Below are 27,865 nucleotides of genomic sequence, written 5' to 3'. Positions count from 1 at the left end.
AAATAGCTTCCATATGCCGCGCCCGCTGTGGCGAGCTTTGGAATTGAACATTTGTATTCCTCCTCGCTCTTTATTAATAACAATTATGTCATCCTTGCGATTTAACTGATACGTCACAAAGGATTAAAGACAAATCACCAATGAGTTTTAGTTTTTGATACTTTGCCTATGACTTCGATTTTCATCAAAAGGCTCGTTTGTCATAAGCAGACTTGAAAATACGTGCGAGTTGCCACGCACGTTAGCGAGGCCTCGCAAACGTGCTATAGTTATACAGAGTCGCAAAATGTCACGTTTGAGTGAGGAAGACGAAACACAAATCAAGATCAAGGAAAGGAAGAAATACGAAATGAAATTGGAAAGAACATCAGTGCGCTGTGCATGGCATGACCGTTTCAATGCGCTCTTCGATCGTTCAATCAAACCTTTATTTATAGAGCGCCTTTCCTTCGTGCTTCAAAAGCAACACCGAGCGCTTCACAAGACAAACAAACACATCGCTGCCACCTCTGAGCCCCTGCGACACCCAACGCACAATTTTCCCCAAAAAGATTCACGAAAACAGCTGCTTGCCAATATTCCTTTGAAAACGACTGCATGTTTGTGGCCCTTTTTCTGGAGGCTTGAGTCAACCAGAAGTCTAAACCTCGTTCAATGGATAATAGCAAATGAAACAGGCCGATAGCACCACCCAGTGGACAAAGTCTTACGTAGCAGCAAAGCAATTTGGACTTGTGGGGACTAATTGACGAGTGCTGTGCCCGCTGTTACAATCGAAGGTTTATATTTCATCGGCAAAATGGGCTTTTTTCATCGCAGCTGTCTTGAGGTCGTCCCCGGATGACCCCCTCGAGTTTGGAAAAAGCAACAATCAAATCACACAGAGCCCCGTCGGGTGGGTCGGGAGCTGTGCCATGTGCTTCTCTGCCAGGAACTGTCAGATGCTCACGGGACATTGTAGCAGGTGTGCGCGTGGTCGTCATGGTCATCAATTATACAATGAAGACGTCTGCTGCTGCTTTTTTTTTTTGAACCAATCTGAACCAATCACATTTCAGATTCAATAAACACCTGCACCTGGCGGGCTTCCGCTGACGTCCTCTGATTGGTTGAGAGCTAGTCGCCCGCATTGCTTTCACACGAAGCCGGCGGCTGAGGAAGCTGGCGAACGTAACAATTGTGGTTCAAATTCATTTTCAAGGCGGACTTTTCAAGACAAAGTGCGAATTGTGAAATTCCATCGGACAACGCTTGTCGCTGGTAAACTTGGTTTCAACCTTTATTTGCCACTTCAACAACCTCGTAGCTCGCTAGCGAGGACCCAACGCAGCTAGCGAAAGACGCTAGAGCTTGTCTATAAATAATACGCATCTCTGGTGAGTACCATGTATTTGATTGAAATACATTTTGTACATGTCATGTTATTGGATTAATCACGGTCGTGAACAGCTGTAGCGTAGAGATTTGGCGTCAGACTTTGACTTGCGTTTTATTGAAAAGTGCTTTTGTGGCCGCATTCCTGGAACCTTTCTGACACACCCTTTGTTTTAATGTTACTTTTTGATCATATTCTCATAAATTGATGATCACACACTGACACTGATGACATCCAAGACTGACTTGAGTCATATATGGGGGGAATAAAAAGTCAACACACCCCAGTTCAAATACTAGTTTTGTTTTTTCCCGCCCCGTAGTTTGATTTAAAATGGAAAAAGAAGTATAAAAAGAAACATGTACGACAAGCTGTGTGCGCACCATCCGGTTATTTCCATCACGGGCAGCACGGGAACCTAGCGGCTAGCGCATTTGTCTCACGGTCGAGAGGTTCTGGGTTTGAATCCCGACTCCGACCCTCGTAGGTTTTCTCCGTGTACTCCGGCTTCCTCCCGCATTCCAAAAACACGCATGTGAAGCAGCTCTCAGAAACAGAAGTCGTACAATAAAATTCAATATTACTTCAGTGATTCACAGGAACCAAATGTCTTCAAGCATTCTTTTCAATGTATACAGGAAATGGGCTTATCAGTAGAGTGCTGACAATGCCTTTTATTCTTTTTTCTCTTCATCTTCAGTAAAGGAATAACACATTTGATGCATTTGAGTTTGGATTTGGAATCGAATACAGCGTATACAGTGTTCCGAATGCATTTACGCGTATGGAAACAAAAGCTATTATAAGGAATAACTTTTTTTTTTGTTTTTGTTTTAAACACAAAACGTTCACCTGAAAATTGAAGGCAGCAGCGTAAAATTGTGATGTTGTCACTCCTCAATGATGCAATCTGCGTCGTGGTTGTGTTTGCACTGTTGACCTGTGACCCTAATGAGGACGAGCGCTCTAAAAACGGATGAATTAATTGGGCCTCATCATATTGTGCGTAATGTGCGGCAGGCTTGACTTGACGTCGATGTCTGTTTTAACTTCCAGCTAATGTTCCATTTTGCAAACGTGACGAGCTGTGAAACGAGAGGATCGTCCGCACTTGCGCAATGTCAGCGATGAGGCTCGTCCGCGCAGGAACAGGAAGCGTACAAACGGCTGATAAGTGTCCTCGTGTCTTTGAGTTAAGTGTGTGACGATCAAGCGAGCGCGCAAACCCCCTTTGACTTCCGTCGTGTACTTTGGATTTTGGGTTAGGGTTTTGTGTGGTCCCAAAGTGGCTCAGATAGGATTTGATATAACAGTGGAAAGGCAGCAATAAGAACCAAAAGGATTTCTTCGTACTTGTTTCCAGTGACACCAAACATGTTCGGCAGCAGTCCTAACCAAAGTGCGCAATGTGTTTAATTGTTTTACAGTGTACACATTTCACATATTTTGACACTCGGTAACCATGCAAAACATTCTATATTGTATTCATGTTAAACTATCCGAGATGATTCATTCGCATAACTGTTGGCGGTTTCCTCACGTCGAGACGAGTTTCCCGCCAGGCCCGTGGAGTCGTTGAGCGTTGCGCGGAGGTCGGCGGCGTCTCGTAGGCCAGTGACGCCTCACTTCGGGTATTTGACAAACTGACACTCGCTGAATCAGAGTGTTCGACTCAGCTTGTCAAATACACTAAGTGGGGGGCCGGATCTCTCCAAAACCGACCTGACCGCTCGGGAGAAACCAACATTGGACAAAGGCCCGCCTTTGAAGAAGTTCTCTCGCCGAGTTCGTCGATCACCTCGGGCCGAATCGGTTACCTGCCGCGTGAGGACGCCGCTCCCGTCTTTGCCCGCGAAGACCCGACGACGACCGCTCGGAGCGTTTAGGCTGCACTGCGGCAAAGGGGAAGTCAAAACCAGGAAGATAAGCGAGCTGCTCGCTCGCAGGAAATGTGTGGAAATAAAGTGTCAACATGTCACGCTTGTGAAATGGCTTTCGCAGATACGCATATTGTGCCCGCCTCTCCTTTGCCGGCTTTGCTTGTGTGTGTTATGTTCGGAAGTCCCTTATGGAGCTGACGATTGAGAGTCTACTTGTCCGTTTAGAAGCTCATTGAGCCTCACTTACTTTCACCCCCCCCCGACCCCGAAAAGGCGGCCCGCCTTGACTTGAACCCGAAAACAACTTCCTCATCCTTCAGCAGCCGCAAATACCGTCCCTGCTTTCATCACATCGCTTTTGCACACGCGCAGACAAAACTGAGTGTTGCTGACTGTCGTGGCAAAGTGCTGCCCGAGTGTCGTTTGAACACCGCCGTCCGTTTTTTACTGCCCTCCGGCATATACTAAAATGAACTTTTGACACTGGCAGTTTTTTTTGTTTTTTTTTTCCCCAAAGGTAGAGAGGGTGCAGCATGGGAAGCGTGGGTGTCAAAAGCGTGTTTTTGTGTGTGTGTGTGTGGGGGGCGACGCCCTGCCTGACAACCTCTAGTACAACTTACGAGCAAATTGGTTTTATTTACAGTTTTTCTAGAGCTACCAAAATCCAAAGAAACTGCTTACAACTAAAATAGTAACAAAACGTATCTTCATAAAGCCCCGTTGCGTAAAGATACATCAGAAGAGAAAATGTTTTGTTTCCATTTTGTGGAATTGCTTCTCATGCAGGGGCGGATCTATTCTAGTGGGATCCAGGGCCCGAAAATGGAAATGTTCCATTCCTGAAAAGGGCTGCCGATGATTGCTTTCAAATTGTAGCGCTCGCCTTATTGCATTACTTGAGAGAAATGAGTTTTAGTGATTTCATTTTATGCTCCATTAAATTGGGAATTCTCAGGGAAGCCTGATGAGCTGACTCAAGATTGGCTAGAAAAAGGTGATGTCAGTGTGAAATGTTTTTTTTTTTTTTTTTATTAAATTCCTCATTCCTGTTGTAAATGTCAAGAATTCACCGAAAATGAACGAGCCCACATTTAAGAAGTTGATGGTGCCACATGGCCCGTGACACAAATCGGTGCTGATGGTCCAAAAGAATATGCGTTAAGCAGTGCAATGTTCTTCTGCCAAATTCCACTAAATCGGGCCGCAGCGAGACCGCTTAACGTCCAAGTCGCATAAGCAACTTCTGGAGAGGAAGTTCTTGAGAAAGAGCGGCGTGAACTTTCATCAAGTTGTTCCCCAACAATGAAGTGAAGAAAGAAAGCTCGCCGAGCGGCAGCCCCGTTTCTAAATGGAAGGCCCCAAACAAACGCTTGCCGGCGACTCTGCTGACAGGAGCTCGCGGCAATGTGCCGCTTGCTTAACTATTTATTTATTGCTGTATTCATTTATTTGTTTACTCGAGCAGATTGACACTGAAGCGAGAGCTGCTTTTTTGCTGACCTGTCAATCACCTGCTCAATTATTTGTAGGTGGCGTCTAAAGATGGATGCTTTGAGGGAGATTTACAGAAATGCACTATGAGCCTTGGGAATACAGTTACTACGACTCGGCGCAGTACATTTTGAAATAAACACAAAATATCGGTTAAATGGATTCGAAATAATAAATACATCGTTCCCTCTGGAGCCTTCGCACGTGGGCTGAAGTCGCCACCATGTGGCGCATCGCAAAACTACAAGTAAGAACCTTGAGTTGAAGTATTGAATTATTTTTCTACGTATTCACGCCCTGGAAGTGTTTTTCATGTAAATGTTTCTATTGTAGTTTAGCAGCTGCAAATGAGCGTGTTGTGACATATTGCAAGTTGGAGGAGCTCCTCTAAAGGCAAGTTGCAAACACAGGAAGGAAAAGACGCTGTGCTTTTTTTTTTTTCTGGCTTTTATTGACTGGTGAAAGGGAGATGAAGCAAAAGTCGGGCAAGGCACTGTCTGTCAGATGCAAAAAAATAATTATGATTCACTCCTTTATATTCCGAAGAACTGATGGACGGAAAACACGAGCGAGTCCGCCTCTGACGAATGAGTTGAGCCGAGCGCTCGCAATTGTTTCCCATGTAAAACTTGCAGTACGCGTGCGTCCAAAGGCATCGAAAATAGCAAATGCATTAGAATTGATGGCAGATGTTTTGTGAAAGAAATCTAGGCAACGATGGGCAGAAACTGGATAGTAAATTGCATCCAAGTACAAATTCCTTCAGACACATCAAAATAGAATACAAAAAACACCTACTGCTACAATACTTTTATTTTGACGGTGCAAAATAATGTAAATTACTACTGTAATGTAAAGGTGTGGACCAAGCAAAACCCTTCTTGTGCTTTGATATGATGCCGATCTCAGAAAAACAATGTCGCTGGCATGTGGATTTTGGTGGGCACGCGCGCAGGGTGTTGCTTGTTCTTCCTTCAGCGAGTTTGCACGTAATCGCGTGCTTGCTCCCGATGCTGAAGTTGTATCATACAAAAATATCCTCAGCGGTGTTTTCTTTTTTCTTTTTTTTTTTTTTACACCGTATGATTTGATCACATCAGAATCCAAAACACAAAAATACAAAAGTCATTAATTAAATACATACAGTATATTAAAATGCAAGAATTTGAGATACTACTCATCATTGTTTTGGTTAATATTGAATACTGCGATGTTCCAGTGCATGTTAAATTATTTTACGTGAAAAGGTCCTTCAGATGTGATTTTTTTGATTTTTTTATTTTTGATTGATTTAAGATTAAATTGCAACATACCACGTAGGATGTTGAATTGAACAAACTAAAGACTTGTCCTTTGATAACAGAACTATTTGATGAAAAGCTTATACATTAACACCTACAAGCCTAAGTCAAAACCCCAAAGCTAAAAAATAATAATGAAAAAAAAAAAAAAAATAAAAGTCTGACGTACATGCGTATGCATGAGCTACAATCTGACCGAAATCATCCAATCGCAGATGAACCCTTTCGGGTCACTTCCATTTTCATCAAATTTAACACTACAAACTAAAAGGGTTTCTTATGGCACAAGTTTATTCAGTCTAAATCTCAAAAAGAAAAGCCATTCGTTGTCCTAAATTGTGTGCGGCAGACGCACCGCAAAACCTCAATCGAGTCGAGTCCAAAGACCGTTTACATGGCTTTGAAAAGTCGTGTGGCACATGAAGAGATCATGATTCCGGACAGAAAATTCACTTTGCACGTGTACGGCAGCCCAGGTGTAAATTTGCATCTATCAGCAACGGCCGTGAGCTGACCTTCAGCTCGTTGATTTTGAAGTGACGGAAAGATGAGATGAAATTACGATTAGTTGATTTGATGCGTCCGTTAACGATATGCTACAAACCTCCTACGTGAGGAATGCGCCTATAAAATACAGTATGTCCCTTATCAACCGGCGACTTGCCTAATGGTTCCGTTCGCAACGGTAGCACATGAAATTTGACCGATCCATTTTTGTACATTGTGCTGTGTTTGTGCAGCCGCGTCAGGATTTGCAGCCGAAGCGTTTGGGAGGAGAGAAAAAGCCCGCGCCACGCCGCTCGGGCGGGCTCGGCCGCTCGCGCATCACATACATTCAAACTCGTCGATGCGCTGCTTGGTGTTGCCCGAGCGGATCTGTCGGAGGGTCTTGTACTTGTCTCGTCCCGCCCGCATGTTCTCTGCGTGGATCATGTCGTTGACCGTCTTCTTGGTCTCGTCGCGGGCGTTGGCCAGCTCGGAGCTTAGCGCCTGCAACGGCAGTTAGCGCACGCTCAGTATAGCGGCCGCAGCAACTCGACTCTTGCTTCTAGAACAGGAAGTCGGCACCTTGAAGCTCTCAAAGAAAACACTGCTGCTGCGGAGCTCTCAAGTCTTACAGTTCAGTGCCAAACACATTTTGGGCCATTTCCATTGAACCAAAGTGACAAAATATCCTACCTGTACATTTGTACTTTTCTACATATGTTAGCAATTCTCTACTAAGGTTTTTTTTTTGCCTATAATCTGTTCTGAGGTGAAAAGCGTGCTCAGGCCAAAGCACAGACAAAAAAAGTGGGAAACTCTAACATAAAAGTGTGTCTTTGGCGCCATCTTGTGGCGTCTCGGTGCCAAGAAACTATAATCTGCTTTACATGGAGCCTTTTGTATTCGGATGAGAAAACGCTCCATATAAAAACCTCAATCGGAATGAACGGGCCGAATCCGAATGGAATTCACGAGGGTGCAAAATTCCTTTTGCCAAACCGATCAGAAGTACATTTTTCGTCGCGTAAACCGTGAATCGGAATGGAGCCGGGCTCCGTCCTGACGTAAATGCGCGGTGACGTCGTCGATATTGCGGCCTTCCGTTTTGGCCGACATCGCTTCGATCGGAATTAATCTGCGGTATGTAATGTTGGAAAAGGTTTGCGCGAGTGATATTACTCAAGCGGACAACATTCATCGGCAACAGACGCAAAGCAAAGTACCGGTAACTTTAAAAATAAGCGTGTACTACAATTGAATCAAATCAATTCAAATATGAGAAAATCCTGAAAAATATCTTCAATACAACCAATGCCCCAAAATATTGATTTAAATTGCAAGATAACCACTGCTTAACCTACACATAAGCATATTCTACGTTTGAATAAATTAAATTTTAAATACATTTGACAAAAGTTCAATCCATAAATACTATATAATACTTTTTTAAGTGCAAAATAAAGTTCAATTCCGGTATTTTATTTTTATTTTATTTTTTTTTAACTACTGTCGGTACTTCAATGGTGTTTTTCCAAACAAAGTCTGTGATGTATTTGAGCATTCAATAATTCTTTTGTGATGAGAGTTTAGTTTTAGAGTGAATTTCAACTGGCGTCTCAAACGACTTTAAGCAATCAACACGCCCTCTTGTTCCCTGCTACTACGTTAGCACCTGAGCAAGCTTTTGTTGCGACCGCGGGGGCTCCGCACGCCGTCCAGGCGCTGTAGGAAACAAGTGCTGGAGCTGAGCGTGGAACAGGCCGCTTGCATAACAGCGGTCAAATCCGAGATTTTTGATCCGGTCCGATCCGATCCGATCCGATCCTCGTTGTTTTGCTGACGTCGGACCGATTTGCGATCGCAAAGATTGGCTCGGGACATCCCGAATGTTAAACGACGCTACCGTGCTCCCAGAACATGAGTCGCTATGACAACAGCGTGACAGGGGACAGGCAGAACAATGAAATGTTCGTCCACTAGATGGCAGAAGGTCCAATTAATCGGTGTGTCCGCCTGCTGCCATTCAGGCGACAGAATTGAAACAGGCCCACATTTCACCTGAAGTCGATTTAAGAGTCCCTCATTATTTCAGTGCGTATTCTATCAACCTTTTGTGACATTTCTGTTGGCACATATGTGCCTTGGTTCAGTACAATTTGGCACTAAAAGCACAAGAGGTCAGACTTACGAGTAGATGTTTCTGCAAGCGTTCGTTCTTCTCCGCCTCGGTCATGCGTTCCTCCTCGCTGCGGTCCTTGTACGCGGCGGCCGACGTAAACTCGGCGCTGGCCTCGGCGCTGCTTTCGTCGTTCTCGTCGTGCTCGTTCTCGGTGTTGAGGGGCTCCTGAACGTGGGACGCCATCACTTTGCTTTTGAGCTCTTCTTTGGTCTTCTCCAGGTCCTCCTGCACCAGGGTGGCCTGAGGCAAGGAGACGATTGTCCATCAGTGGTCACTCAGGATGGATTTACGCTACAGCATACGGTTTAATGACATCATATTTGGTTTTACTCCCAGGGAGTGGTACAATTGGGAGAAGCCTCGTGATGAGAAGAAAAAAAAAAGAAAGCATGAAATGGGATGTCATCAGAAGGGAATCTTCCGGCGTCAGCAGACAAATCGGATCCATCCCGTCGACGTACCTGCCCCCCCCCCCCCCCCCCACCCTTTTGAAATGGGCCGATTGGTGACGTTTACGCACACACGTCTACCCAAACAGCAACATAAGGTGCACCCGTCAAACCGTCAATCAAACTATAGCAAATGCGCCAACTATCTAATATGCTCTTGTGCACAGACCAATAAATAAGTTATCTATATTGAAGCCAATAAGGGGGAAGAGTCGGTCCAGGCCAAATAAATGTTTCATATTTGTATTATTTAGTTATTAGTGACGCAGCACTGGTGGCATGGCTTGTTCCAAAAACATGCTTACATTCAACCGAAGCCTCGAAATTGCCCACAGATGAGAAGATGAGCAAACGGTCGTTTGTCAACGTGTACGCCGCCGCTCGCCCAAAGCACCCGTGGCCCCGAACGAGGACGAGCGCCACGTACGATGCATATTGATCATAGCTGACTTCAAGTGTGTTGTCGCGTGTCGTAGTCTACGTGCGTTGGGAGCGTGTGAGCGACGAGGTTGTTTCGGGTGTTCGCTAAACGTCAACAGTGATGAAATGGTTTTCTAAGTTGGGCAACAAATGAATAGAGGCGCTAACTCGGAATTGGGCACTTTTTGCGCTCTGCAGGTCTAATCCAGCCTTTTGGATACTTGTGGACAAGAAGTCAGTCGTTTTACAAGGTATTCCTTTGTCTTATGAATGTATATTTTCCAAATATGAATATTGAGCTTCAGCTTGTCAACTAGGAAGAACGGAAGCAGCAGTAGCACCTTCTCTTGCCACAGTATGGCCTCCTCTTCCTTCTTCTTCTTGGAATCCTCCAGGAGGGAAATCTTTGAGGTCAGCTCAGCCAACTCGGTGGCCTGTAACGACAGCGCTCTCGTTATTCTTGTACATCAAACCCATGTAACCTGGACAAGTACGGTGGAAAACTGACCAGGTGCTCTTGGTTCTTCATCTGGTTCTCGGACTGCTGCAAGAGAGCCATCTTGGCATCCTCGGCGCCTTTAAGGTCGGCCTCCAGGCGCTCGGCCTCCACCTGGGCTCGCTTCCTCTCATGCTCCATCTCCAGGGCCTTCATTGTTTGCTCCTCCAACTCTGCGCACAACGACTTCACCTGAGCATGACTGCAGAACAACCATCACCTTCATCAACCATCCCACGCTGGCCCGGCACCAACCTTGCTGAGCCTTTTTGGTCTGCTCCTCGATCTGCTTTAATCGCTCCATTAATTCCTCTTTTTCCTTTTCGATCTTCTCCTTTTCCTTTTCCGCAGCTTCCCTTTTCCTCTTTTCGTTATCCAGCAGAGCGCTAACGAATTGAGAAAATAATTCACGGTACTTTGAATACGTGAAGACAATCACTTTAACAGCGAATGTTGGAATTCAAGACGATTCATTGAGTGATAAAGCAGGTGATTCATGTATGGTTTTATGCACAAATTTTTTTTTGCATTTTGCATGCCAGGTTTCTGTGTGTTGAAATTGACACTCCTGAATGTGTTTATTGTAAGCCACACCTCAATGATGCAAGTTTTTTTTTGTGTGTGTGTTCGGTTCTCCCATGTGACCGTTACCGTTCCATCTTCTTGAGGTTCTTCTCCTCCCGAGCCTGAGCTTTCATCTGCTGTACTTCGATCGTGTCGGGTTTGCGGCGGCGCATGTACAGCTCGTGGTTCCCCATGCATAGAGACAGAATGCGCTTGTTGATGCGCAGCCTCGGCGCATAAAATACAAAGTCCTAGGGGGGGGAAAAAAAAAAATAGGGAGTGTAACTAACGGCCAGGAATAGCGAGACGAATGGGTAAGGAGCCTTCAGTTTGACAGGTCAACATACAGGAGCTTTCTTGTCAATTGGTTTAATGACAAATTTCTTGTCGTTGAAGGAAATATTCCTGATTTCACTCCAAGGAAAGCCAATTTTGGGCGTCATTCTGTGAAATAGACGCACAAACTTCAGTATTGATGACAAGTCCCAAAAGATACAACGCATTAGATGAGTGTATTCACTTACTTATCATTCTGTTCATAAATGTTGAGTCCCAAAGCGTCCACTCCCAGCCACAACTCTGTTCCTTTCTTATTTTTGATGCTAAAGTAGTTGACTCCGTACATCTCAAGGTCTTGGGCGATCTTCAAATACTCCATCATGGATTCCTCTCTGCAGACACAAGAGATGTCTTTTATGTCCTGACATCACATCGCACCTTACAGCATTCAAGGCAGGAAGTGATCTTTTGTCACTTTGCCAACTTAAAACTATCCAGATCTCAGCATGCCACAGCCACTTCCGGTGCTCCTCAAGGCTCTGTTTTATGACACCTGTACTGTAGATATTTTTCTATTAGACGGGGCTTTGCTGCCATCCTGTGGCATCTATAGGAAATTGAACTATTTTAGGGATCGCTTACTCGTGGATTTTCGCTTGGTCCCTATCACCCACAAATAGATTACTGCACAGTAATTATATGACACGTCTACTTTTCACACTATTGGGCGTGTGTATTGGTGGACATGCCAGGCCGTGGCACCCCTTACAAGTGCGCTAGAGGAAGGGAAACGTACCGATCTCGAAACATAGCGGACTCGCGGTGTCCGGTGTGTTCATGCACGATGGCCTCACCCCTCGTGTTAGCACGTCCCAACAGATCAAAACAAATCAGTCTCAGCAGGGTTTTTACACTGGCTGGCAAATTCTAACTGGGGCAAAGAAATGTTGGGCGATCTTGTGAATGGTCGTCAGCCCTGTAATCGTCCGCTGATGTGTCTAGGGTATACATCTACGTTCCATTTGTATGAAATAGCTTACGTTTCATTTAAGACGATTTAAGACGTAGGCTAGGTTATGACAACTGAAAGAAAACCATGAGAAGTGTATGGTGACCTCTGGGCCCTGGACAGGGTTATATTTGAAAAGTCATGGCAGCCCACTGGACGAGGCATACAAAAGGAGAGAAGGCAGAGTCAGATAAAGTTTGGCACATGGAGTACAAAAGTACATCCAGTGTAGTACCAGTAAGCCGTATAATGAGCTGGCAATTTCTTATCTCGTGAACGTGAGGAGGAGGAGGAGGAACGGGGATTACCTCATCATTCCCTTGTGTTCTTCATGCCACACTTGAATCCTCTCCTCCCACTGGTCCTTACTGAGTTTGTGCTGGTCCAGAACTCTGCCAACATGATCGGTCAGAGGTCACGCAGAAGAATAAAGCGGCCGACACCATCCCAGATGACCGCCTCTGCTCGTCTTACCTCTGAGGGAGCAGATGTTCATTGGACAGATAGCCCGGCGTGTGGACTTCTTTGTTGTAGTCAGCATACTTGGCCTGCACCGCATAAGAAGCCAGGAGGACGGCCGTCTCCGGGGGGCAGTAGATATCATCATTTAGGATTCCCTCCTTCACCTGCAGGAAAAACAGCCGCTGGGTGGCATCCTGGATTAACTCCTCGGACACATCCTCGGGAAAGAACTTGGCACGGAACTTAAATAGCAGAGGGCTTTCCTTCCTCACATCTTGGGCCGTCACCTGAAATTCAAATGTAGAATATACCGTGGCTCAAATGTTTCACTCAATGCTTCCATAGCGACAAAGAAAGGAAAGTCAATGAAGAGCTCACCTTCTTATTGAGCTTGAGCCATGTCGATAAACCCTTGGTGTCCTGGTACTGGAGTCCAAAGTACCAGACCTCGCGCAACCCAATGGTCTTAACGACCTGCAAAAATATACATCATGTGGTATATGGAAGAAAGCAACGACAACAATATATCGAATCTCGAACAGATCGATTACAAATCCACAAAAGGCAAAATTGTTTTGCATGCGTGTACAGTGCATGGTGCAGTTTTGGAAACTACACCCACAATAATATAAACATTCAGATAGAATGAACGGTGTTCAGTACGGGCATCTGGCAAATGTTCATTATTATCAAGATCACTTAGTAGCACTAGAAAGCAAAGATAAAATGTGCCGATGATTTATTATTTGTCCTACCTGGTCAAAGAGTTGCTTTCCTGTTGTTGTGGGCTGAATGGCAAACTCCAGCTCCGCATCCATTGTGGTGACTCTTACACTAATCTAAAGTCAAGAACAAATAGAATGAGGGAACAATGCAAAATGACAACAACATGAGCTTCAATTAAAACAAATACACTTCACCAATGTTGTTGGTGTGACTATACTGCGCGTGGAAAAATCCAGCCACAGACAAACACAATGGAGTGGTCAACAAAACAATTAGTTTCCAATAACAAGGACAGTCATTTGTTAATTGAACATTTCGGTCATTCCAAATGAAACTATGCGTATTGCATCTATAAGGGATGTCATATCGGCAACTGCATTTATATCCATGTTTTCGGGTTGATTTTGTTTTGCTTTTTGAAATAGCACACCAAATCAACCTTGTGTGCCAAAAAAAAAAGAAAGGGAAAAAAAAGACAAAATGCTAGATGCTAATTCAAGAGAAGCCACATATAAGCCGCCTTACAGTCAGAAGGATTTCAACTTAACTGAACAATTTACTGCGCACGTTTGCCAACGCGCCGTCAACAAGCCCACAATGTTGTTTGTTTTGTTTCTTTCTGCAAGTAGACTCCCATGAAAGCCCGTCTGGCCCGGGCCTCAGTATGGAACTTATCTACAGGAAGTTAACCACATCCTCCGGTGGCGAGGCCTTGCGAGGCCTTTTGCCGCTTCGCCCTCAGGAGAGCGGCCGGCTTCCTGCCATGTTTCAAGCCGTCAGCCAGTCGGCTCGCCGCTCTGCGGCCCGCCGACAACTTACTAGTACGCCTATTTGCAGCTCGTTTGTCACCGCTCGGGAACTTCCTGTTCACGTCAAGAATGCACTGACTCAACTCACTTCTGATATTGAGAGAGGAATGTGGTTCGTATTGTAAAAACCACCACAAATCACAAGCTCTGTTTTTGCAGCGGTAATGTGACATTAAACTTGTGCGTAATAGTAAATAGTGGAAAATCCATCAGGTACATTTATTCACGCCTGCGTCTGGTCGCCGAGGTCATACAAATATTAGATCTGCTCTGGAATCAGCAAACCGATTGTGTTGCCGTTTCTCATTTCTCAGCCCCCTTGGAGATGATGAAAAAGGCAGCACACATGCCTGCTGGGAAATAACTGCGCAGGCCGAGGCCCACGCCTGCCCTCGACAACAATGCGACGCATTATTTCCCACTTGCGGGGGGGACTGACGAGAGCCGCACTCTTTGCCATTCGTGTCAGCAGAACCGCAGTTAAGAGCTCAGGACACTTGGCCCCCTGTCGCTTCCTGTCATCGCCAGCGAGGCAATCTGGGTGGACGCCGAGCGGCAACACAATCGCATACTGCATGCGGCACCGCAACTGCTACGCGGGATTCCTCTAGTGGTACACGAAAGAAACGCTGAATTACATGTACAAACTGTATAATGATGCAGTGGCTTCAACCCCCCCCCCCAAATCCATTTATTGAGTATAGTTCAGTTGTGTTGAACTTTTAAGTGCAATATTCAATCTTTTATATAACTTTTGTTTTCAAACATTTCAGTGCAATTTTTACTTGACATTTATGTGCAATCCTTTTTAATTGAATCATTAAGTCCACTTTTTTTTTATTTTCCTATATTTAAGTGCAGTAGTAAAGTTCAAACTGTACATAATGTTTCAGTGGCTTACAATATTAATCTTAAAAATAATACATTTTATTGCTATCGTGCTTTTCAAAATACTCAAAGATATACTTAATGGGAATGAAACCTCTTAACTGTTTCAGATGAAGTCTATTTCAGTGTTTGTCATGATCAGAATCATCTTTATTTGCCAAAAAATATGTCCAAAAAAAACCACACAAGGAATTTGTCTCGGGGAGTTGGAGCCGCTCGAGTACGACAACAGACACTTTGAACACTTTGGAGACAGAAAGACATTGACAAAAAAAAAACAGTCACTGAGCAATAAAGGGTTGCTAGTTATCTGGTAATGCCGGTACAATTTTTTTCGGGGGGACAATTGTGCAAAAAGATGTCCTCTAGCACACAGTTCGAATGACTAATATTGCAATAGTCCGGTGCAATGAGCATTGCGCAAAGGGCGCCGAGACTTCGAGGAGTGGATGCAGTGTAAAGTGACTAGTAGCGCGATAATCTGGGACAATGTTGATTGTGCAAATGTTGCAGATACTCGTCAGTCTGTGTGCAAGTGGTGCAGATGCTACTCTGGCATGAGTGGCCAGTATTGGTCAACAACAGATATGCAAATAGTCCAGCGTGGCGAGACCGCTACAGCGAGTGCACGAGTAATGTATCATTGGCCCCACACAAATGTCACAACAAACTCAAAACAAAAAAAATTGCCAACATGTTGCAATGGAATTGTAAGTTAGCCGTTTTAACAAGTGGTACTTGGAATATGTTTTGAGGTGGCAAGCAATATGTCGATACGAAACCATTTCAGCTCGCGATGACCCAGCTGGATTTCATTGGACTTCATTTCCTGAGCCCGACTCACTAATGTTGCATGAAAACGGAAGCTTCGCGGCTACATTCTCTGCTTGTGTTCGGGCGTGTCACCCACACTATTCTTAGCGCGCACTCACTCGCACCCGCTCGGCCCACGTGCCAGGTTTCCATGTCGCCGTCCTCACCATTTCCCCCACGGCAACGGCACAATGTACGACGGCTAAATAACACTTTTCACCGTTTAATGTTGTGAGAATGGCATTTTAAACATGACTTGAGTCATTAACATGAGTTGTTGCACTGTCACACAGCTCTAATCTCATTTTCCTATTGCCGTATGATAGCAAATACAGTGATCAATCCCTCCGGAAGTCACCAGAGGTTGACAACCACAACATCCAAAAGTACAAGTCATGTAGCTACCTTCCGATTATTCATCTAAAATCTTACGTTACATATGAGCAGAGGTGGGTAGAGTAGACCAATAATGTTGTCATATTCACAGCCAAAACAACAGCAATTTACCGCAAGGTGTTTTCTCAAGTTAGAAGTGGGCTGAAATGTCCAAGTTTGGACAGTGACAAAACTACGATGCATGTTAAAGCTGTTGTTTTTCATAGTCTGTGACGTAAACATGAGTCGTGCACGGCTGTCACGGCTCACTTTGATTGGCCCGCAAAGCCCAATAGAAGACTGTGTGCAGACATGTGACTTTCTTGTGTCGTTTCATTGCTGAACTTGAGTCAAACATCACTGTGGGCCCAAAGGCGCCCGATGCGGAAGTCGAAAACTTAAGTTAAAAAATAGATCGCACACGCAGTTACTGATAAATGACAGTCGCAAGCAATATGTGGATTAGTGTAACAGAGTAAAAGTACCATTTCTTTTTAACAAATACTTGAGTAAAAGTAAAACGTATGCTTCATTAAAACTACTCTGTCAAGTACAATTTATCAAAATGTTACTTGAGTAAATGTAGTGCGTTAGTACACCTCTGCATATGAAACGGGGTACATCCACACTCATTTAGACTCTTACACAGTGACACACATCCAAAGGTTATTGATACATATCCTGTAAATGGTTTTAAATGTTGTCTATACTGTATGAAGTAGCAGTGTGACGAGATTTGCCAAAAATGGCAGTCTGTCAAAATACGGGGTCCGGTTGGAACGGCCACTTCAACCCGAATACAACGCAGCAAGAAATGTGAAAATCGGACAATGGGTTGCGGAGAATTTTTTGTGTCGGGGGAAAAAATGGCCTTTTGGGGGAACGTTTGTCTGTGAAATTTGGTCAGAAAACACCTTCAAATTAGAGTCATATGTAATTAGTACATGTAGTACTTCAGCAATCAATTGTTTATGGGAATTGATTTGTTCTGGAAGATTTAAGAGGTGTTTGAAGTGCTCAAAGCAATGTTCTTTTTTTATAAAATCCACAAAGATGGCCGCCACTTTGCTGTACGAAGTCTGAGTTCAAACTGTTTCGCTAATGCAGAAACGCAAAACCTTTTTGTTGTTGTTGTTTCTTTAATATTTACTGAATTACAATAACTAACTATAACTTTATGTTCAAACCCAAGCTTCCCTTTACATCAATTGACTGTCACTGAGTGCTTGTATTAATTTATGTTTGATGTTACCCGACCGCTCGTCTACACTCGCACTAAATGTCATCTTTTTTTAAGTTATTCAACAGTCAGTTGGTGACAAACTACTGGGGGCTGAATTATAATGAATGCATGCATGCTGCGCATTAAGAATTTTTGTTTTTAAGTGATTTTGGTGGGAAGCCCCTGTTCTAAAAAAAGGACTGTGACTGATCACATACAGGCACTTGACAGTCTAAACCGAGGGTGTCAAACTCATTTCTGTCTCGGGGCCGCATTGGAGTTATGATTTCCCTCAGAGGGCCATTAGAACAGTGAAACCATATAAATGTTTAATCACCAAATCATATCATTACCATTACGCAACAAATTGAGGGATAACTAGTTTTGAAATCAGAAGACAAGGATAATAGATTGTTCAAGTATTGTTTAAGTTACTGTAGAAGAAGGGTTTGGCAACAGAAAAATGCAATATCTCAATATTATTGTTTATTATTATGACAATTTGGAATTTGGGTACAGATTTGAGCAAAAATCACGGAAGTTGACGAGCGTGATTTGCTTTTGCGGGCCACCTAAAATGATGTGGCGGGCCGCATCTGGCACCCGGGCCTCGAGTTTGACACCTATGGTCTAAACCATGTCACTCAAGTTCAACGGAATATTTTTTTAAACCATTGAACAACCTTTGTAACCCTGACAAGCAATATGGCTCAAATTGAGCAAACGGACGAAGAAACTGCAAAATGTGTAATGACTGTGCGCCTAATGCTAGGCCTATAATAAGTGTACACGATCTGAGCAGTCATTCAACAACATTTCTCAGCAAGCATCTGAAACGGTCTCTTGACATTAACGCGTATCCTCATCAGTAGAACTGTACGAGTTATTTGGCGGTACACGGGACGCCCCTTTACAAAGTTCTGTGAAAACCGGTCTTGCAGTTCTGGCATAATCCTACTAAAGCTTGGTGGAGGTACTGTAATGATATTTGCTCAGCTTGTCGGGTGATCTAAGATTTGGCAAGTTCCAAAAAAAAAATAGAAATGTGAGAAATACAACCGAACTCATGAACAAAGCCGTGTGTAAGAACTGCCGTTCAGATTAAGACGGCGTTAAAGCTTCCCACGTGTGTTCAAACACCCTGTGGCTGTGTGTACGGTTGTGTGTCTGCTGTCCAGATGTGTTTACAGCCGAGGGCTGCATGCGGCCGAGCGTTACATTGAACGAAACCCTCCAGTTGAAGAGTGCAAACTGGCAGACAGGAAGCGGGAGGGATGAAAAGGAGGATGAGCTTTCTTTCCAAAGTGATGGGGGGTCTTTCCCATGACCATTGTTCCTTAAATATACATGCGCGCATCCATCTGCTCAGACACATCTTCGCGCCAGAGCCAAGTCGCTTTTGTTGGGGAGGTTGTTAACATTGATTGGTAATCCTTCTCTACCCGCCGCTGAAACGGGTGCTTCGCTCGATCAACTCGTGAAAACCCGTTCACGCTAAGCTAACTTCCTATAATTCACCAATACTTGTGTGAGGAGTGTCCAGGGCAGAACTTGCCGTACAAGCATTTGGCAAAACCTCAAACTTGCCCTTATCTTTCGACAACTTTGATTTTTCCAGCTGAAAACAACAGACAAACGGACCACAGACAGAGCTAACGGCCACACAAAAGGGACACACAGTAATAATATAAAACCCCTTACTTTCCGAAGTGTAAGTGTCAGGCCAGATCCGAAGTGAAAATATAACTATAAGTATTTGTGTAAAAAACATTCACTTTTTCCCACCAGCTCCAACTCTCCAAAGTGCTAATCTGCTCTGCTATGCGCGCTAGGGTCTCGTTAAATCCCCCGCTAGCATACCTCCACGTCTTTCCATTGAGCAACACGCACACTCCGTGTTTGTCCCTCTGGCTATGTCGGTGACTCCCCGCTGAAACGGTAAGTTCTGACCAAACTTTACATTAGAGAATGTTCCGTCTGCCGGCGGAGACATTTGTGCCACGCACTGAATGAATGACTTTTTTTCAAAACTAACTCAAATGTATCGTGATGTTTTACAGTAAAGGAATCACAGCAACGTGTGATTAAAAGGAGGCTTAGTAAGTAGTCCGGCGCAATCTTGAGTGGTGCACCACGGCATGTGAGGAGCAGGGAGGAGAGCAGCTAGACCGTGATGTGAAAGTCCATATAAGGCTGCGAGCGAGGAAATTACCAGAAAGGAACTGATGTAAGAGCAGAACATTTGAGTCACACCGTGCCTTCCTTGAGAAAGTCAAGAACTTGCCAGCGGAGACGCGCGACGTTTGGAATAATTGCGACTCATCAAGATTGATGCAACTGACTCAAACGCTGGTTTTTGGGGGGTTTTTTGTTCACCTTCCTACTTTCACCGAGTCAGATTATCTCACTTCCTTCTTTTCGATGATTTCCCTGCCCTGAAGTTTACAAACAACCTTCCAGAAGAACGAGTTCACACTTTCGACACCAATCAGCGACACTAGGAAGTACTCCACTTTTTAGCCTGAGAGAATTGTTCTTCAGTTATTTCTACCATCGTTCATGGCCAGTGACCTTCCTCTTGACCAGATGTTTGTCCCCTTGCAGTTTCCTCTTTTCTAGCACTGAAGCAACCCATCCCAACAACATAGAAGCGAGCAGTGTATTATTGCTCGGAAACCCATGGTAAACGGACCACGCCACTGTTGTCCAGGCTGACACTTTCCTCGCGGCACTCCTCAGGCAATTCATTGGCACACATGACAGGCTTAACATATTTCAACAAGTATTAGTAAACACTCGCACTGAAGGCCAAGAGCAGTGTCAGCCGCTTCAGGGCGGCGCCGCGGTTTTACAAACTTTTGAAACCTGAACTAAGCTCAGCCTTTGAGCAAGTGGTGATTGTTACCTGATACTTAAATCTTGAAATGAATTCCCATAGGCTCCAAATATGTGACAAAAAAAGTTTGTTGGGGGTTTTTTTTCACAAGGGAATTGCAAAATTCATACACAAACGTAAACTCTCAGAGTCTGCGACCAACAGCAGCCTCTGTCGTATATTAATCGGCTAAGATTATGAGATACTGGTTGATTATCTAACGATATCGAAATTATGGCTGAGAGTTGACTTTGGTCTGTATTTCTTTCTCAAGATCCGATCATATTAAACTGCTCAATCTGATGATGGTGTTGATGTGGTCAAACATCCTCGTGTCGTCTTGTAGTATTACAACTTTCTTATTCTCATAAAAGGCCAATTCTCACCAAATGGTTGTTTATATTGTAATGATATTCTCTCTTTTTCCTAGTACATTTTTATTTATTATTTTTATTTTTTTAACTTTTGGGCGTGGCCCTACTCCTTGGTAGCTGTGTGTTTTATAAAATAACAGAATATTTAGTCCCGACGTTTCAAATAGCTAATTGGCAATCCTAACTTGTAGATGTGATAACAATAACGATCACCAATGGAATCAAATAAACTTAAAAACGCAGGGTCCACCAAAAGTATACTTTTTTTTTTTTTTTTTTTTTAAACTAGGTTTAAGCTCAAATATATCGAGGGCAGCTATCAAGTATCCTGTGTGGAGGACAAAGCACCAGACCCATTTTATGTTTTTGGAGGAAAAAAACAAACAAAAAAAACACAGGAATGCATCAAAATATTCCTTCTTGCCTTTATGAATGCAATTTATATCAAAGAGGGCAGATGCTCTCAAACCTCGTCCATTCCAGGGGACTCCCATATAATCTTAGTTCACCATAACTACCATGTGGTCATTGTTGTCCGGAATCCTCTCATTTCCAAAACTATTATTTTTCAGGAAATTTAAAAAAGACAGAATTTTTTGTTATTAAACATTTTTGTTATTAAACATTCTACCATTTGAGGTTCTTGAGCTATTTTCAACACTCGCTTAGTAGTTTGTAAGGATAACAGAGCCGCGTATCGTATCGATTTGTGGGAAAAATATGAAGTTGACCAAATTTGGACAGATGTTTTCACCACCAGCGACCGTGCGCACCCCTAAATGCCATTTTGGAATCTTTCAACCAATATTCATGACCTGTTTAACAGAAAGGAACCTCACCAAATTGAATTGAAATATTTCTCCATTGCCACTAGCTCGAAATGCTGCGCGTGTGCACGCACGTCAGCAATGCCGCAAATTGGCAAATTGGCAAAGCTGAGGGAGGAGTCATTGGTTTATTGGACTTTTTATTGGCATACAATATGTGGATGTGTACATCTGACAAAAGATCATTTATAGCTAATTATTTGATGGAGCCCAGTTCCAAACCGCTGTGTTGGGAACTTAAAAGAAAAGATACGCATTTAAAAATGTACAATATCATCGACATCGCGGGATACAAATCCTTTGATTGTCCAAGCTGACGTCAGAGTTGAGCAGCTCCAGACGAGATGATGATGATGATGATGATGATGACGACATTTGCATTGTCCCGAGTCCCAAAATATTTTGGCTCGTATCTGCCCGAGGGAAAACAGCTTTATGCAGTTTGAATTTAACAAAGAGTGTGCGTGTGTGTGCGCGCGCACCCCACCGACACACACACACACGCACGCACGCCCCCAGCAATGAGAGGAGGGGTCCTCTTCATTGTTTCCAGCTATGCCACGTTGAAATGGAACGCTAAAGTTAATGTGATGTCAAAGAAGTATTTTCGAAATCAGTTTTTTTTGGGGGGGGGCAGGCGGAGGCGAGGCTGGCAAGACCCGCAGCCGGGCCGGGCCGGGCCGGGCCAGGCCGAGCTCCGTGGCCCCCGGGGCCCTGGAGGGCGCACCCCCCGCTCCCGGCTCGGGCCGGCGCCGGAAGGCCTCGACGAAGAGGAGATGCAAGACGGCGCTCGTTTCACGCGCCTAACGGAAAGTATTGTGTCGTCGCTTGAATTTCGAAAGGCTTCGCACAGCAAAACGTTTGACGCCACACACGCTCCAAAAACGACACGATAAGAATCGTTAGCTTTTCACGCTTACCGTTTTCGGCATCTTGGCTTTTGTTGGTCCGCTCCGGGTTAGAAGAAAATCAAAAAGGCGACGAGAAGAGACGAGCAGTTGTCGAAAGCAGCAGAAAACTTTTTTCCCATCCGAACAACGGCGCCAGTGAAACGCCTTCCTGGCCAACCTTTTTCTTGCTAGCGCGATCGAAAAGCCACAAAAACCTCGTTTCTCGTCAACTTGCGAGGGGAAGAGCAAGTCTTTGTTGCGCCCTCCGAAGCGAAATGGCCTCGAAAGCTGGATTTCCTGCTAACGGTACCCGGACTCGCAAACCACACCCAGGCCGATGACAGGACAGCAGACACACACACAGAAAGGAAGGAAGGGAGGAAGAGAGGAAGGAAGGAAGGAAGGAAGGAAGGAAGGAAGGAAGGAAGGAAGGAAGGAAGGAAGGAAGGGGAGAAGCTCGGCTCGGCTCGGCTCGGCTCGGCTCGCCTCGGCTCGGCCCGCTTTGTCGGCTTTGGTTTGGGTTGTTTCAGTTGCAGCCCGCAGACTCCGCCTGCTGCCTCTGCATCATCACGGCCACACACATTCGTTCGGCTCAGCTCGGCTCGGCTCGGCTCGGCTCGCCCCGGCTCGGCTTCGAGAGCTCTCGTTTCACTTTTATTTCAGAATCATTTCAAGTCCAACTTCGACTCATGCCGAACAAAAACACCAACCTCGGCACTCAAGTAGCAAGTATATTTCTACTTTACTTGAATATTTATTACTCTGCCGAATGTGTACGTTTACTCCCTATATTTGAAAACACCTCAGTATTTTCTACTGTTTATGTACCTTTTTCAACCTCCTAGCCCCTCAACACCCAAAAACCTAAAACCTGGACGACATATAACAAATTAATTAACTGCCCACACTGAAAGTAAACAACAATGCGTTTGTTTAGCTTATGCTTTATAAGGTTTACGCAAGTAAAGAATTGTGCGTGCCACAAACAGATCTGTATGAAATCATTTATTACCATAATACCTATTTTGTGTGCAGAGGTTTATTTTCCATTGTGCCAAGTTATAAAAACGCGTATTGTATAGAATTGACAGTAAAAAAAAAATTTTTTATTTTATTTTATTTTTGTATTTATGTTTTACTTTTGTACTTAGGTACATTTCAAAGTATGTGCTTTTGAAATGTTTACATAAGTCTACTAAAAGAGTGTGAGTACTTTTGCAGCTTGTGCCGAGGCTACGAAATGAGTTCTTAGCCGGTTTTAGGGGGCGTTTTTGTGTGAATGCAGAACACCTTTATTTTTCTTATTCTTTTTATTATTATGATTATACCGCTGTGTTTTTCATCTGTCCTCTCCTTCGCCATTTTACATCCCATTCACACCGTTCCAACTTGACCATGTTCCAAAAAGTCACGCAACGTGTGCTATTACTCATCTAAGTAGCATTTCTGCATTCGAACGCAACTTCTCCAGAAATTGCAGTTTTTTTTTTTTTTTTTTTTTTTTTTTTTTTTATTGTTGTTGTTGTTCTTGTTGTCCAACTAAATACTATAGTACTGTGAAATTGTGGTTTGGACAAAAAGGGAAGGTGAACCGAGTTAGCTGCAACTAAAACAGAAAAAAAACAATTGCCTTAAGTAGTAAGTAGTTTATTCTAATGTTTTTTTTTACAGGCAGTGGAAATAAAGGAGCGTCATGTGCCTTTCCCACAAGTTACCAACGCTACTGGAATGACGGAAAAGCGTCCAGCACACGCCACAGCAGAAATGTTCATGCGGGCCCACAATGTGGTGAGCGAGCTCAAATCACAAAGTTGTGCTTTCATGGCTTTATTTTTGACTCGTCATATTGTGTGCACCACCCGGAAACGGCAAGCCCAATCCAGAGTTCCCAAGAAGGGCTGGCTAAACAGGCAGAAGATGTTTCACCAAATTCCACAAAATGCTTCATCATAGGCAACAATAACCGCTGGCTTCTTGACTTCCTCTTGGGCGATACAGACGGAGGATTCATGGCAGCGTTTCCTCAGAGCCGGAGAAGCTAAATGATGTCTTTGTACGCATTTCTCAACATGCAGCTCACATTGAGCCAACACTTCCTCATCACGTCGAAAACTGGATTTTGCGAGAGCGCAAGCATTTTCCCACTGCTTTGCCAGAAAATCCACAAAGTGAACAAATGCAAAGGGATGTGCAACGCGTGTCATCTAATTAGACTCGTCTATCAGTTGCGCTTATCATGAATGTTTTTGGGGAGTTTTCCAGAACTGATGCTGTGGTTTTTGGGGTATGGTGCCGGCCTAAAGGTTCGTGGTGGCCCGCCGTCTTGGCCATCCATCCAAAGATAGTCTTTTTGTTTTCATTGTGTAACTTGTGGCTTGAACAGCTGAGAGACAAAAACATGATTGCTTGTCTTGTAAGGAGACGTTCAATCAGCGGTGGGCAAAGTATGGCCCGCGGGCCACATGCAGTCTTGTGTTCTTTAATTCTAACCCCCCCGCACGTATACAAGTATATTATGCAGTCTTTTTCTCTCCCCTAAAATATGTCATTAAAATATATTCATAAAGATATATAATTTTGTCATTTTTGTCATTATATAATAAGCTAATTGGTTTATTGTAAATAAGATAATCCATCCATTTTCGATACCGCTTAGCCTGTTAAGGTTTGCGGGGAGTTCGAGCCTATCCCGACTGACTTTGAGCGAAATGGGGACTACACCCCGGACTGGTCGCCAGTCCGTCGCTGGGCACGTGTAGACAGCGGTCGCAAGGTCACTGAGTGGCACCTGAACCCACGCTGCCCGCGCCCAAGCCAGGCCAATAAACTTCAGGAAAGTGAAAATAAGAACAAACTTATTCGTGGGGGTCGACAACACATTAGGAAATAATTGGTCGAATTATAAGTAAATAGACAATTACTATTACATTTGTGAATTATCTACAAATTGTACATATATTTGTACTTTTCTTATTAAGTAGTTGTTTCATTGAGTAATTGTAAATACTGTTAACTTTATTTGTATAGCACCTTCTGAAACTAAATAAAAGGTCAATGAATAAAATAAAACTATTGGTTATTTATGCAAACAGTATAATACAAAAGAAAATTAGTACTCATCTTTATTCCTAAAGCACAATTTTACATGAAAAAAGAATTGATGGAATATGAACTAACATTTAACTTTTTTTTTTTTTTTTTTTTTTTTAATAAACTCCATCTAGGAACAAGCTGACCTGGCCCGTCTGTACGTTTGAAAAGTTTCCGATACGGAACTGGAAGTCGTCTTATTTTCCAAGGTCCGTGTCGTGTGTGGACGAGCCGTCCGGGGCGCGTCCCCTGCTCTTGCCCGACGTCGGCCTCCGCATCCGCGTGACGTCCACAACCCATGTGCTGCGTGCGGACGAGGGAGAAAAGGTGAAGAACACAGTGCCCGAGCTGAAACGATGCCAGTGTTACGTCTGGGGGCCTTTCAAAAGTAGCCGAGTCGCATACCTTTGTGTTGACTCACTATGAGTTACATTCTCATCAGCTGCACTTACTTCCAGGGTAAGATGACCTCCTGTGGAGCCTTCTCACCATTTGAGCAACTTACTAGAACTCAATCGCAAATTCTTGTGCATCCCGCAGTGACCTCAAGAAAGCAGACTTCAACATGTTCACTAGGCTTGCACCAAAGTCTACTGCTAATCGAGCCCAATGCTACGCACAACGTTTTGCAGCAGAGAGCGCTCGAGTTCAAATGTTGACTTAACTGGAAGTTGAGCGTCTCTTGAGGGAGGATGGTACAACCACTCAGAGACAGAAGGCGTGACAAGACGGCAAATGAGTGACATTGCAGATTGAAATTTGCAGACATTTGGTGTGAATGCGAGTGCAAATGTTTGTTTCGACGTGCCCTGCGATTGGCTGGCGACCAGTTCAGGGTGGACCCCGCCTCGCGCCCAGAGTCGGCTGGGATAGGCCCCAGCACGCCCGCGACCCTAATGAGGAGAAGCACTATGGAAAATGGATGGATTTTTTTTTTCTAGCTTGTTCCCGACACATTGGGGTGGGGGGGGGCAGTGAGGTGGCTGCTGCCTCGCCTGACCACCCCCTGAGTCCGCCCATCTTCTCTGCTGGTCTAAATCTTATCAGCTATCACCCACATTTACAACTTAATTAAATTGTTGATATTCATATTTATTATATGTATAAAATAATACTATACGTATTTATTTATTTCCAACAGTCTTTTGTCTTCATTTCATAGCGTGTGTCCCAGTTTGAATGTATTATTATTTTTCGTCCAATCAGATGCTTCTATCTGTTGCCATGTCAATGTAATCCGCTGATGGAGGACCCCATAAAAAGTGTTGACTTTCTTAACCAATCACGTCTGATTCACCAATTTGACGTCACTCTCCACCTTCGCTGTGGCGCAGAGGCGAGCCTGCATTTTCCCGTCCTCTGATTGGTTGATCAGGACGAACTCCTCTCACGGCGTGTCCTGCCTGGAACTCATTGGGATTCGCTCAGGTGCCTTATATAAAGACGAATATCGGCCGTTTTTAAAAACTCATTTTCAAAGTTGACTTTTCAAGGAAAACTGGACATCGTGATGACAGGGCGGCTGATGGTTGTTCCAACCCGGAAATGAGTGTATTCACAACTTGCTAGTTTTGACTGCTAGCTAGCTAGCTATGACTACCCAGTACAACAACTATAGAAGGAGCAAAATAATAATAATATGCATATCTGGTGAGTACGATGTATTTTATTTACTTTTTATGCTTTTGTCATGATATTAAAACCGCTATATTTTAGTGTAGAAATTTGTACTTTTTGGGAGGTGATGTAAGATAAAGGTTTTGCTATGGGTTTTTTTTTTTGTGTGTGGTAAAAGTTATATATCTTCAAATACGCTTAAGCGGCTTGCTTTCTCTGTAATACCGTAAATAGTTCTATTGCATATTTGTACATTATTTTGCGACATGATACTGGTGGTATTAAGATGTGGGTGGGCACTTAACTCGGCCACCGAAGGCCCAGTTCCAAAATGCACCGCATGCCCCTGATATATTTTTCAATGGAGTTTTCCAGGTTACAAGTGAATAGTCTTATTTTTATAAATCACATAAAAGTTGAGCACCTGCCCCCCAAAATGTTTGTGCACATGCCTCTTGATGCCCAATTTTAATTATATGGGGGAGGGGGGGGGGACTATTAGGCACTTATCAGAAAATGGATGTTATCTCACTTTTATAACAATTATGGGAAGCCAAAATTTTGTGTCTGTGGGATTTAAAAAAAAAAAAAAATATATATATTATTGTATTACTTAATTTTTTTTTGTGTGCATTCATCCAGAACAACATTTATGTCAGAGATACACAAAAGGGGCTTCTGACTCAGTCTCAGTTCTAGCTCACTCCAAAAATGTTTGGACTTCTTCCACACCAAACTCACCCAAGTATGCCTTGAAAGGGAACATTCCCCAAATTGCTTTAACAATTAAAAGAGGAGATAGCACAGTATAAACATAACATAACAACTTTATTAATGGTGAGAAACACATGTCATTAAGACTTACATTTTGTTTGAGCCCACAGACTCAAATAGTCTAGTTTGGTCTACAAAAAAAGCAATGCTTTCCAGTCAGTGAGAATTACAATACTGCAGATAAGTACGACACA

General features: G+C 43.8%; 1 protein-coding gene and 1 long non-coding RNA gene across 5 annotated transcripts; one reads left to right on the top strand and one right to left on the bottom strand.

Moving 5' to 3' along the window:
* The first annotated feature begins 521 nt into the window (after positions 1–521).
* On the top strand, positions 522–26,421 carry LOC133467069 (uncharacterized). Of its 3 annotated transcripts, none has more exons than XR_009785127.1 (4): positions 522–1,376; positions 23,862–23,978; positions 25,415–25,739; positions 25,821–26,421. It is a non-coding gene; the product is annotated as an uncharacterized LOC133467069 (long non-coding RNA). The 3 variants fall into 3 exon arrangements; XR_009785126.1 differs by lacking the exon at positions 522–1,376 and adding an exon at positions 22,737–22,919 and having other exon boundaries at positions 23,866–23,978; XR_009785125.1 differs by lacking the exon at positions 522–1,376 and adding an exon at positions 22,737–22,919.
* On the bottom strand, positions 5,540–22,514 carry LOC133467068 (moesin-like). Of its 2 annotated transcripts, XM_061751522.1 has the most exons (13): positions 22,221–22,514; positions 13,147–13,230; positions 12,770–12,865; positions 12,404–12,678; positions 12,238–12,321; positions 11,166–11,312; positions 10,989–11,085; positions 10,729–10,892; positions 10,333–10,463; positions 10,090–10,250; positions 9,923–10,015; positions 8,722–8,952; positions 5,540–7,037 (listed from the first exon to the last, which is right to left on the bottom strand). In XM_061751522.1, the coding sequence occupies exons 1-13, from the start codon at positions 22,230–22,232 to the stop codon at positions 6,873–6,875; spliced, it is 1,740 nt and encodes a 579-aa protein (XP_061607506.1). In that variant the 5' UTR covers positions 22,233–22,514; the 3' UTR covers positions 5,540–6,872. The 2 variants fall into 2 exon arrangements, with proteins under 2 accessions (XP_061607506.1, XP_061607507.1); XM_061751523.1 differs by lacking the exons at positions 12,404–12,678; positions 12,770–12,865; positions 22,221–22,514 and having other exon boundaries at positions 13,147–13,205.
* Positions 26,422–27,865: the final 1,444 nt, after the last annotated feature.

The sequence above is a fragment of the Phyllopteryx taeniolatus genome, chromosome 17, assembly GCF_024500385.1.
Source record: "Phyllopteryx taeniolatus isolate TA_2022b chromosome 17, UOR_Ptae_1.2, whole genome shotgun sequence".
Taxonomy (NCBI): domain Eukaryota; kingdom Metazoa; phylum Chordata; class Actinopteri; order Syngnathiformes; family Syngnathidae; genus Phyllopteryx; species Phyllopteryx taeniolatus.
Note: the sequence above shows the minus strand (reverse complement) of the source record. Positions and strands in the feature narration are given on the sequence as shown.

Coding starts and splice junctions, on each gene's coding strand:
- LOC133467068 (XM_061751522.1), bottom strand. Junction 11,086..11,165: donor ATTTATGAACAGAATGATAA/GTAAGTGAATAC, acceptor TCTATTTCACAG/AATGACGCCCAAAATTGGCT. Junction 8,953..9,922: donor CCATACTGTGGCAAGAGAAG/GTGCTACTGCTG, acceptor TCCTTGCCTCAG/GCCACCCTGGTGCAGGAGGA.